The 12,239-nt window shown below is 48.3% G+C and overlaps 1 protein-coding gene and 1 long non-coding RNA gene across 3 annotated transcripts in view; one reads left to right on the plus strand and one right to left on the minus strand.

The window, feature by feature from the left end:
* The window catches only part of Spata18 (spermatogenesis associated 18), a gene marked incomplete at its 5' end in the record, with an annotated part of 35,998 nt that extends 23,759 nt beyond the window's left edge, over positions 1–12,239 (minus strand). For both annotated transcript variants that reach the window (XM_013518528.1, XM_013518527.1), the window contains 3 exon segments: positions 1,384–1,499; positions 1,630–1,735; positions 12,191–12,239. In XM_013518528.1, coding sequence (XP_013373982.1) covers positions 1,384–1,499; positions 1,630–1,735; positions 12,191–12,239 — 271 coding nt within the window.
* LOC102018240 lies at positions 1,743–4,582 on the plus strand. The gene is made up of 2 exons (XR_262446.1): positions 1,743–2,162; positions 3,958–4,582. It is a non-coding gene; the product is annotated as an uncharacterized LOC102018240 (long non-coding RNA).

Here is a 12,239-nt window from a genome sequence, read left to right on the forward strand (position 1 = left end):
ATCTCTTGGAAAGGGTATGCACTACATGGACATATGCATTTGTCAAAATGCATCAACCTGTGGATTTTACTGTATACAGACTATAACTTGGCTTTTAAAAGACTTCCAAATATTATCGTACATCTCTGTACCTAGAATAACACCCATAATGAGTGAAAATCTGAGAAATATCCAAAAATTCTCAGGAGAAAAAAGCGCTTAATGACAACTGACATCTACAGAGTACTCACCATGTACCACACTTCTCATATTTAATTCTCACAATAACCCCATTATTAGGTCATCAAAATCACTGTCCCCTTTCAGCCAGTAAAGAAACTGCGTGCAAAAGCTTAGACCCTGACCCAGGACCATGCGGGAGGGACTGGCCTTCCGCCCAGTGATCTACAAGCAGGAATCCTTTGACCACTATCTTATAAGATCTTCCCACTTTCCTACTCTAACTGCTTCAGTGTTGGAAAAGAATTTATGTAAATCAATTTAAACATTTAAAAGTAGCTCAGTGGAACAAGTGCCTGCCTGGCACAAGGTCCTGAGTTTGACTCCCGGTACCAAAAAAAAACTAGTTACTGAACCCAGGTTGGTGGCACACTAGGGAGTGCCACCATCCCAGCACTAGGGAGGCTGAGGCAGGAGGATCCCTGCATTTGAGGCCAATCTGGACTACATAGTGAGTTCAAGGTCAGCCTAAACCACATAATGAAACTCTGTCTCAAAAACAAATGAAAGAAAGCAAAGGAAGAAAGAATAGGAGCAAAGGAAAAGTATCGTTTGGCTGTGGTCTGAGTGCGTGTCGGGGTCTCTGTGTTGGAAGTTGCTCCCTCGGTGAGGTGAGGAGACAGTGGCTGTGGAAGCTTTAGGAGACGGCCGGGAATAATTCGGTCATGGAGGGCCCTGCCCTAGAAAGGAACTGATGTCATCTGCACGGAACCCGGCTCGGTTTTTGAGAGAGTTGCTGTAACAGAGCAAGCCTGGCTCCCTGCGCGCTGGCCTTCTGTCTCACCTGATGACCCCTCCCAGCAGCGTGGTCTCCTGCCACTGGGATGCCGCCACCATGAGGGCCAGCACCTGCATTCGGACTTTAGCCTCCAAAACTGTGCGCAAAATAAACCTCTCTACACATTACCCAGCCTGAGTATTCTGTTGTGACAACAGAAAGAGCCTACTACACAGATGTTTTGTTTTCCCAGACACCGTGACGCTGATGCCCTAGGCAAGGTACATACGGCATCTTTCTAGTCTCCAACTGCTTGATGCTGCTGCTGGCCCATGGAAACCAGGAATATCAACCCAAGCCGAGACACTCTAAGCTCTCTCCTTTTCTTGGAAGTTCTGGCTTATCGTACCGCTCCGAAAGCCAAAGGCCATGCTTCAGCCTCCTACCTGTAGAGAGGGGACCTTGCTATCGACAGGTCTTCCCAGGGAAGCAGCCGTGAAAGAAGCTTCTAACCAAGGCAGAAGGCGTGACTTGATTGTTTCCACACCATCGTTACGTCCTCCTAAGACAGTGTACATGCCCGATTAGTGAGAGAGATCTAGCTGTAGCACCTCACCCGAGGACCCGAGAAAGCACAAAGAAAAGAGAGACCAGAAGGTGTGGCGTGATGGGGGGACACGGCTTACTCTCACCTTCTTGGGCCGTTGCCGTGAGGATCCCAAAGAGTTGTCCCTGTACTTTGGCAACTTGCTCAATGAGTTCGAGGCACTTGTTTAGGTTCTGATCGCAGGAGTTTGTCTGTAACACCAAAACAGCCGCTATCAGTGAGACTCCTTCACTCTGGGACCCAGTGCAGACAAAGACCTGCTCGATCGGGGGCTGCCCGGCTCTGGCAAGCTCGCTGTGGTACAGCCTCTGAGTGGTCACCAAAGCCTATGCCCTACACACAGCCAGGCCCCCTGCCCGCGTCCCTCGCCATTCGTGTGACCACAGGCTTGAGCTCATTAGCAGCATGGGAAGTGATGTGTGTCCTGTCCAGGCCTGGCCAACAAGAAAGCTTCCTGAGAAGTTCTCTCTCTCTCTCTCCCCTTCCCCATCTGCCAAATGCAAAGGAGCCGGCAGCAGACCCCAAGTGCACAAGCGATGACGGAGCCACGAGATTTGCAGGGCTGCTGACCCAATGCTTGCACTGAACTGCTTGCTATGTGGTTGAGAAAGTTGCCAGGTATGTGCTATGCTATGCCTCTACGATCTAAGGTTTATTTTTATAGCAATAATCCTCCTCAGTGGAGCTCTGCAAAAAATTTATAAAATGAACAAACCTTTTATGACACAAATGCTGTCTAAATTTATCTGCATTGTTGGTTCTCATCCTCTACATAAATTCAATTTTTACTCCACCCTCAAAGGGAACACAACTTCTCTGACAGTACTGCTGGCTTCAGGGTACAATGGAGATACAAGATAGAAGGGCAACACTTGTTGACTGATGGGGTAGACAGGGGGGTAGGCAGCTAGTCCCCATAGTGAAACCCAGGGAAGTATTTGTGTGTGTGCTGCCAGAGTGAGCACAACCTAAGGAATTATTTGGAAGTCCACTGTCTTGGAAAGTAGGGAAGGGTTCCGAGAGGAAGTGAAATCTGGCCTGAGAAGAAACTGGGTAGAATCCAGGAAAGCAGTGAGTCCACTTAGGGCTGAACAACCTTCCAAGTGATGAGAAGAGGACACGAGAGGATGAGAAGTAGGCCTTTTCGCTGTTATTCTACTTTCTTCATCCCGTGGTGAGATTTTACTGTTTTAACATTAGTCAAACTTGTAACTGACTCCAGCTTACAAAAAGAAAGACAGTGGGTTGGGGGATGCAACAGCAGCAGACACTTACTACTATGCACAAGACCCTGCCCCATAACAATCACACATACAAAGAAATACGACGACACACAACAATTAAATCACATAGCTATAAAAATGCATCAATGTAAGTGGCGCTTCAAGTCATAATGTGGCACCGGCCATCTCTGTCCCCTGGGCACGATAAACCCCAGAACAGGAAATAGGATACAAGGAGGACAGTAACTAGAATGAAGAGCTATCATTGAGACGGCCTCCGGGCAGAAGTGCACAAGCAAAATATGTATCTGTGTCAGCAAAAGAAATGGTTTAGACGGGCAGGAACCCCCTCGGGACCGAGATCTCGAGGTCCTGCTCCTTGCAGTCCCAAGCCCGCATTCTGTGGTATTCAGAGCCAACATGTACTGAGCTGGTGAATGAAAACGAGATGCTCTGTTCACTTGGTTTTTTATCACGCACCTCCCACATGCCCAGTGCTAAGTGTCCTACACGGATAAAAGCGCAGTTAACCCTTGCAAGAGAACATTCTGAGACAGAAGCACTATTACGATCCTTGCCATTTCAGATGAAAACCCTGAGGCACAAAGAGGTTAGGAAACTTGCTGCAAAATATCCAGCTCGTAAACTGTCAGAGCTGAGACCGGGACCCAAGCAGCCTGGTTCCAAACCCTGCGCTCTTCATTACTAACTTATGCTGACTGCTCCACTGTGATTGGGCCGGGGCATGTACAGAGGGAGTGGGAAGGGGAGGCAAGGATGGGCTGTCTGAGGTGGGGACACCTGCACTAAATTCTGGGTGACCCGAGGGCCCCAATGCAAGGGAAAGAGCAAGCGAGGCAGTGGGCGCAGCAAGGGCAAAGGCCTGAAGCAGCCCTGAGGAGCCACAGGAGGTCCTCGCGGCAGTGGCACAGAAGGGTAGCGGCTGGGGGCACAGATGCGGGGGTAGGTCCGGAGGATGGTGGGCAGTCTGCATGAGTGGCCTCGCACCTGAGCGGGCAGCTGGTTTATTTTCCATGCTTTGTAAATAGCAACTGCCGGCTAGCTCAGGTTGTAGCCCGATTTTTCTCACAGCCATTTTTTCCTCCGACTCACCCTTCCATTGTCACCTCCCCCTCCTCCAAACAAACTGAGTTAAAAATGACTTTTGTTTTTCTCGTGTTTGTCACTAGAATCCTAGCAAATGGAATGAATGCACGAACCTAGCGCTGACATGCTCGGCACGTTTGGGACTGAGAGCCTGAACAGCTCCGTCCACGCCTTCCTCACCAGCTCCTGGCCTGACCACTGCAGACGTCACCGCTCTGAACTTCCACAAGCCGCATACAGGCCTTTGCCCTCTGGCGAGGTCACACCACGGCTGAGGGGATGGAGCACGACCTTGGGGCCAGGGGTCAGGCAGACCTGAACGTCTGACCATAGTTAATTTGCCACAGATCTGTGTTGATCCTGCAGGAGTTATCTAACCTCCCTGAGCCCATTTCCTCTCCCATAAAATAAGGGCAGTAATGCCTTGCAGAGCGTTAGGAGAAAGAAGTCGTGTCCAGCACCTCAGAGACGGAGGCTGCTGGGGAACTGGGACGGAACACAGCTCTGGGACAGAACACAGCACTGGGAGGAGATAGGGCTTAGGAATCAGGCAGATCTGAGTTCAGCTCTTTCTCCTCTGTTTAGCTGCATCTTCTTAAAAGAGACATTGAAACGGAAGGCTCCACTCCCTAGTATTTAGGAGGTTTTCATCTCACAAGCCTAGCAAATTGGATACCACAATAATTAAAAGCACAATGTAGCATCGTGCCTGATGCGTGGTAGAGGCTAAATGGAGTGCTTGTGTACAAAGCTTAAATAGCAGAAGAGGATACTATGTGAGTCCGCTTCCTCTCCTGAGACATGTCACAACATGCTGCAGTTTCTCACCCTGGGCACTGCACACAATACTCAGGTTACCGTGGGGTCACATTAGCCTACTAAGCATACACCCCACGAGATCAGCAGAGCACAGTACCAAGTAAGTACGCAGTCTCCGAAGCACAGACTCCACATTCATTCACTCATAAATCACTTAGTTCCTGGTATACAGAAAGCCCTGGACTGGCAGCGCCTACGATAAAGGTACACTTTAAGAAGAAAAGTTTCCTGATATTGATGAGCAAGGGAAGTAGGATGGAGAATAACCACCCCACAGGGGGTCAGTAATCACCTGAGACTGTATGAAGTGCTCTATGTGGATCACGAGCTGCAGACAGAACAAATCCGGCTCAGGTGAGGGCTGAGGGGGAAAGCGGGAAGACAATTCAAGAGGAGGAACAGCAGATAGGAGGGACAGAAAGCAGCAGGCACACTAGCGGAGAGAGAGTCGGAGTCCAAAGACCAAGTCTGGAAGTTCTGACTTGCACAATGTGGACACTGGGCTTTTTCCTACTGTGGAAAGAACTAAGGAGGCAAGTGAGGAAGAGGCGCACGATTTGGTCAGATGGGCTTTGCACCACACAGAAACCCCGGCAGGAGCACAGCACACAGTCCGCACCAGGGAGGGAGTGGGTAGGCAGGGAGGCAGGTGCGACTGTCTGGCTGAGAGAGGCTGAATCAGGCTGTGAACAAATCAAGGGTCCCCTGACCGTCTTTCCCAGCCCCAAATCACTCCCACATCCGCCAGCACCCCACTGAGTCCAGCATTACCGGAGCCGGGGTAAAATGCATTTATTCCTGTGGGTAAGCTTTAAAAACAGCCCCAGGGGGTAGCAGCGCTTCGCCTGTGTTGAAAATCACTGTGGGCAAGAAAGCCATGGAAATGACCCCTCAGAGAGCTACACCGAAGTAGGACTAGAAGCGGGCATGAAGGAAGGTGCGGAAACCAACAGGAATAAGCCACGTTACAGGTGTGAATTTAAACACGTAAATGTCAAGCATTCTAGTGGCCTGGAGCAGACACAAAGTGAGAGGTGAGAAAGCAGGACATTCAGGATGAAACCATCAGCTTCACTAGCATTAATGTGTTCTGGGAATCGTACTACCCTCTGTGAAACACCCATGGGTTACTAATCTCCTTTGGGAGTTACGGTTGCTGTGAAAACACTGAATTTTGTTAGGGGCAGAATTCTCTGATTGCATGGAGCTCTGATGCCCCTGAGCTCCTTCCCTGAAACTGCAGGGATGCTTGCAACATGGTTCTCTAGACAAGGGGAGACTGAAACCAAGCCGATGATAGCGAAGGGCTGCTGCCAGACTGTGTGAATGAGGAAAAAAACATCTCACCTGTTACGACACCAAGATTTGGGGGTTTGTTAATTACTGCAGCTTGGCCTGGCTAGTAAAGAGACAAAGGCCCCAAAGAAAGAAAATGTGCTCCATAAATTTACTAATTAGATACGATCTTCCAGACATAAAGTCTGTGGATGAAGGAGGAGTGCAGGTGGCAGGGAGTTGGTGTTTGAACACACCATAGCAACTACAACAAGCTTCTGGACCAGGAAACAGAGGTAGGTTGGCACAGACCTCTATTCCAACCACAGAGATCATTTTACGCCAAACAGAACCAACACCTCAATAAATTTCCTTTTATGTCGGTGTCAATATTTAATACGCTGCTTTCACCTGTCGGTGCAGATATCTGTAACACAAAAGAAGAGTAATGAGGAAGTCTTCCTGCATTACCACCCCTCCCCGCTACCTGCCTACACATGAAATAACCAAACGTTTCTAGACTATAATGTCCTCATGTCTATTATTTTACTTAAAGAAATGTCACTTGGCCTATTACAGGGATTAGGTTATCAAGGTATAAGAGCTATCCACTTGCTACGATAAACATACAGAGTACATTTTGTGAAACAACAAATCTCAGAGCATCTGACCTATGCTAACTCCATCCACAGGACTCTGAGGGAAAACAAAAGCACCTTGAAGGAAGCAGGGGCTCAGCCCAGAGGTGACCTACTCCAGGTACTACTAACCCTGTACAGTGAATTTCTTTTCTCAAGCTAACATCTCCATGGAGTAGGCAATCAGAATACAAGGTGACCTGAGCCTCTTGCCGAGCTGATTAACAAAATCACACAGATGTTCCAAAATGAATTTGGGGGTATTGGGCAGTGTACTCTTACATGAACCTTGAGGGCCATTCTCAGAGTCTTTGCTCTTGTTCACTACATTGCCAGGCTAGTTTATACGGGGTTCATTGGTACACCTTCTTGCTTAAATATCACCCAGCCCCATCCACACTCCTCAGAGTTTCACATTTCCTTGTGATGGGACAACTGAACACCTACAGCAACCTTCTTTTTCAGGACTGAAGCCTGAACCCAGGGCCTTTGCATGAAACTACATCTCCAGCCTTTTCTTTTTTCTTTTTTTGAGATAAGTAGATAAGTTGCCCAGCTTGGGCTCAAATTTGCCCCACGTGCTGGGTTTACAGGTATGCACTACCAAGCTCAGCTTAGAACAACTTTCTAAAACGTAACTCAAACTCGCCTCTTTCCCACATCCTGCTTTCAGCTTCTCCCCATGTGCCCGGGCCAGAGCCTGAACTCCTGAACACACAAGCATGCTCGTTACCACCTGGCCCCAACCCCCACTCAGCCTCACCCAGTCCACCCCCTGCCTGAGCCATGCACTGCCCGCCTCCCCGTCCGCCCTTCTCCAGTTTGACGCTCACCACCAAGACACAGCTCGCATTCTCAGCCCTAGAACTAGCACAATCGCAGCTGTGAGCTCTGAAAAATATTCAGTGAATGAATAAATACTAAAAGTACAGCACAAAAGTTACAGTGTCCAGGTCACTGAGCGGACATTTGTTGGTCAGTAGCCACGTGCTGACTGGACTATTAGGCTTCCGATAACTGGCTCAGTTCTTGGGTCTTGAGTGAACAAGACGGGATTCCCTCTGGCTCTCTCACCAACATTCTTAATCACAGGGAGGAAAACAAGTTCTGAAGTCGTGTGTTCAAGCCATCCCTGCACCTCCGGGGAAGCGACGCGGTATAATCACAGTCCTCATCAACACTCGGGTGGAGATTCGCACCAATTCACTATCACTGTCAGGACTAGAAGTACATGAGTTGGCAATGTTTGCTTTCATTTTCAGTATGTGCCCCCGCGGGGGAGAGAGTAGAAATATATCCCTGTTGTAATTTTTTTAAAAATCAATAGGAATAATTTTTTCTAGGGCCCAGAAGTCTGCTAGATTTTGTAAAATTAAAAGCAAGGGCTGGGGATATAGCTCAGTGGCATAAGCGCCTGCCTGGCAAGCTAAGGTCGTGGGTTTGATCCCTGGTACTGTAAAAAAAAGCCAAAAAGGTTTTTTTAAGTCTTTGAACTTAGAAAATCATATTTTTAGCGAATTCACTGTCTCATACGTATAACATATTCCCCTCTTAGCCACGAGGGGTACATTTCTGGAGCCCCAGAGGATGCCTGAAACCGTGGGTAGTACCACGCCCACACACACCGTGCCGTGTTTTCAAGCCCGACACCGCCTGCTGCACTGCACTAAGTGCAGGGTTAATCTGCCTCCCATGGCCTGATGAGTCCTTTGCTTCACTGTGAGATTCTCACTCTGTGGAGCTCAGCTGACTACAAGCCTGGCATTACAACAGTCGGTCCAACAGGCAAGACGGTTACGAGGTGAGCAGCAGGTGGGGAGCACACACAGCACGCACACTGACAGAGGGACCGCTCCTGTCCCCGCGGGGCTGAGCTCGCCGAACGGTGTGAGACTCCACCACGCTGCTCAGGATGGCGCAGGATGTAAAGCTTAGGAATTGTTATTCTTATTTCTATTCAACTATTGACCACCAGTACCTGAAACAAGGAACAGAGAAACAGCAGGTAAGGGGAGACCACTGTGTAGGATACAATAAAAGAGATCCTGAAGTACAGCTAAAAGTTACACCTGAGATGGTGATGATGGCCCGATTAGAGTGGAGATGATGAGAGATTTTTAAAAATTGTATTTGTATGAGAGAGATTTGAAATTTTTTTTAAAATTTTTTGAGACAAATTCTCACTATGCAGTTGAGGCAGGTCTTAACCTCACTATGGAGCCCAGACTGGCCTCGAACTTGCAGCAATCCTCCTGCCTCAGCCTCTTGAGTGCGGGGATTACAGGTATGCACCACCATACCCAGCTAAAATAAAAATAGGATCCGTCAGTCTAAGTAATAGCAACTTCAAAGAAAAACCAAAGCTTTGCATTGTTTTAGAATTAATTTAAATCATTTATTTTCCCAGAAAATAATTTTCCCAAGATAATGATTTTAATCATGCTCCTAAATCTAAAGGGACATCTATAGCCTTTTATTTTGCTCAAGTTAATTAGAACTCGTCACAGTCAACGAAATCAGTCTTTCACTACAAGCATAATTTACAGCTAATAAACATAGCTCTCTACAACATCTCAACTAACACCGTTTGCTGCAATGACTGTCTCATTTTAATGTTTAAGTCAAATGTCCCTGGTACTCACGAAACACCTTTGCAGTGTTACAGGAAAGTGCTTAGCAAATCACCAAAACCAAACTGTAGATGACAACGTACGCAGTAAGCTCAGAGGTAACTTAAATGGTAGGCTAGGCAGCAGTATGCCAATATTTTCTCATCTTTTTGTTTTACTACCCAAAGACTGATCGTTAAAAGTACTTAAATCATCTCACTTGTGCTCCTAATTGAAAATTGTGCTTCTGGTTTTAATTCAATTTTAACAAAGGCTGAATTAAAGATATTTGGGGATCATTTTCAGTTCTACCCCGGATGTGAGGTTTTAAGAAGAAAAAGGAGTCAAAGAAACTGGTTGTCTGGCACTTGTTCAGTCACTAAGCATTTGCTGAGCAACTACTAGGTGCCCAGCGTTGTCGTCAGCGCTGGGAATACAGCAGTGAGCAAAGTAAGGCAGGGGTCTCTGCTGTCTGGAGTTTACACTCTCAGAGGCAGAGGAGAAGGGGAGGGTAAAATAAATGGGTAAATAAGTACAACTTAGAAAGTGTCACTGTCATGGAAACAAACACAAGAGGCTGAGTCCCAGGCACGAGGACAGGAAATGGTGTTTGTAAACAGGATGGAGGAGTGAGGGTGACATTAAGCAATGATCTGAAGGGGGTGAGAAAGTGAGGATGATGACAGCACACTCAGACATCAACAGGCGGAAGGCGTTCCAGAGGGAACAGCGGAGCCAGCGCCCGAGGCAGAAGCGCGTCTCCCTGCGCGAGGATTGTGCTGTCCACGCCAGCAGCCGGCAGCCACGTGGGACTACTTGAACTTAGCTGGAACTTAAGTGGAATGAAAAATTCAGTTCCAACATGTACACACGTCACATTCAAGTGCCCAACAGCCACCATCTCGGACAGCACAATACAGAACCTGTGCATCACCCTCGCCAGTCCCCCGACAGCGCGGCTCTGGAAAGAACGAGAAGCCCAGTGTTCCCAGAGGGGACTGAGCAAGGGCGAGGAGAAGAGATGAGGCGGAGAGGTTGGCGGGGAGTAACTCTGCTGGATTTTGAAGGCCAGTGGAGGAATCGTGGGGTTTGCCAGAGGAGTAGCTCGGCCTGACCTGATACCTAGAAGAGTTGCTTTGAGTTATTTTTGTAATAATCAAGGCGAAAGACGGTCAAAGGTGGACAGGGGCAGGAGCAATGGGAGTGGTACAAAGCGCTCAGATTCTACATGAATTTTGAGGTTGCAACTGTGCTGGGAAAACACACGTGAAGTACGTCCGGATGAAGACGTGCAGTTAGGAAGGAGGTGAGTGACTGGGACACAGGAGACGAAAGTGCCTTGAGACGGATTTGACTGAGATGACAGAAGTACTCCCTATTAAAAATGGCCAGCGGGGGCTGGGAATGTAGCTCAGAGGCACAAGCATCTGCCTGGTGAGCACAGCGTCCTGAGTTCAATTCCCAGTACCAAAAAAAAAACAAAGTAAAAACGTCCAGCGGGCAGCCAGACAAGCGAGAGCTGGGAGAACTGCCCCGGAACACAGACAGGAAAAGAGGCCGGCCGAGGAGCGGTGCGGACAAACGAAGGAGGCTGCGGAAGGGCCGCAGGGCCAGGAAGTCCTGATCCGTGCAGAGTGGCGGAGAAGCAGGATATAACCAAGACAGGAAGATAATAAACCATGGCATTTCTCGGTGCTTAAAGGGGGTTTCTAAAGCAATCATTTCATTTGTTTCAGCTGGTGTCAGTTATGTTACAGTTTTTTTTTTAATTCAGAATTCAGTTAAGTCATGGGACAATTTTTTTAAAAAAGATAAATACATTATTGTTCTCAACCTTCTGATACTAGGTAGTAAACAGATATATTTTTAGAAGTAATGTAAAGAATCCCAAGTCTTCATCATAAAGAAGTGATGTTTACTTTTCCTGTTGTTGGTTTTGTTTTGTTTCTTCAATGCCAGGAGTCAAATCCAGGACCTCACACATACGAGGCAAGCGCTCTGCCGCTGAGTTACAGAAGGAGGACCACTGGACACTAGAGAAAAACCTAAAGAAAAGGCCCTACCTGTTCTCTGAGCGCGCACGACTCCAGGAGCCCTGGTTAAAGGGAAGGCCAAGGGACTCGAGGTAGATGAGCTCAGAAACAGGCTGATCCGGGGCCAGGGATACAGCTCAGCGGCACAGCGCTTGCCTGGCAAGCCCGAGGTCATGAGTTCAATTCCCAGTACAAAAAAAATTTTTTTAATTTAAAATTTAAAAATATATATATATATATATCAACAGAAACAAGCTGACCCACACTCAAAAACCTGAGTTCCAGAAAGGAACATTACATATCACCTAGTTCAATCCTCTCACTGAACATATCTGCAAGGTTAAGTAAATTTCTCCACATTAGAACGCAGGGAGGGGGTTTAATTTCCCGTTCACATCCCTTCCTACCTGATGTCTCCATATTAAGAGCAAGAACTTCATATTCCAGGTAGACAGACTAAATTTCGGGGCAAACCCAACGGAAATTCTACTTTCTGGAACAAGGGGGCATTACAGAGAGCCAGCGCGCAGGGCAGGAACCAGATCTGAAGACCGCCGATGAGTTTAATGACAGAACAACGACTTTCACCGAAAGGCCTGACAGCAGGCCTCCCGAGATCTGTCTTGATGCTAAAACCCTGCTCTCGGAGCCGCGCTGCCCGGCCAGCACACAGACGAAACGACAACGCCAACGAGCGTCCACATCGCCGCCGCTGGGTAATAATCCCTCGGGCGTACTTTACAAACCCCGTTTTGTTACACCCCCGGGTTTCTCCAGAGTAGGAGGCTTGCAGACACACAGGGGAACGGGGGTCGGAAAGCGATAATAAGAATAATTAATAGGAACAGTAAGCGGGGAGCGAGGCCGCGCTCCGCGGTCGCCAGGGCGCCGGCGTCCGTGGTTACCGCGCTCCGGCCCCCCGCCCCGCGGCCGCGCACTCACGCAGTACTCCTCCGCCCACGCCTGCAGCCGGGCCTGCAGCAGCCGCAGC

This window comes from Chinchilla lanigera, unplaced genomic scaffold, assembly GCF_000276665.1.
Source record: "Chinchilla lanigera isolate Chin_1 unplaced genomic scaffold, ChiLan1.0 scaffold00046, whole genome shotgun sequence".
Taxonomy (NCBI): domain Eukaryota; kingdom Metazoa; phylum Chordata; class Mammalia; order Rodentia; family Chinchillidae; genus Chinchilla; species Chinchilla lanigera.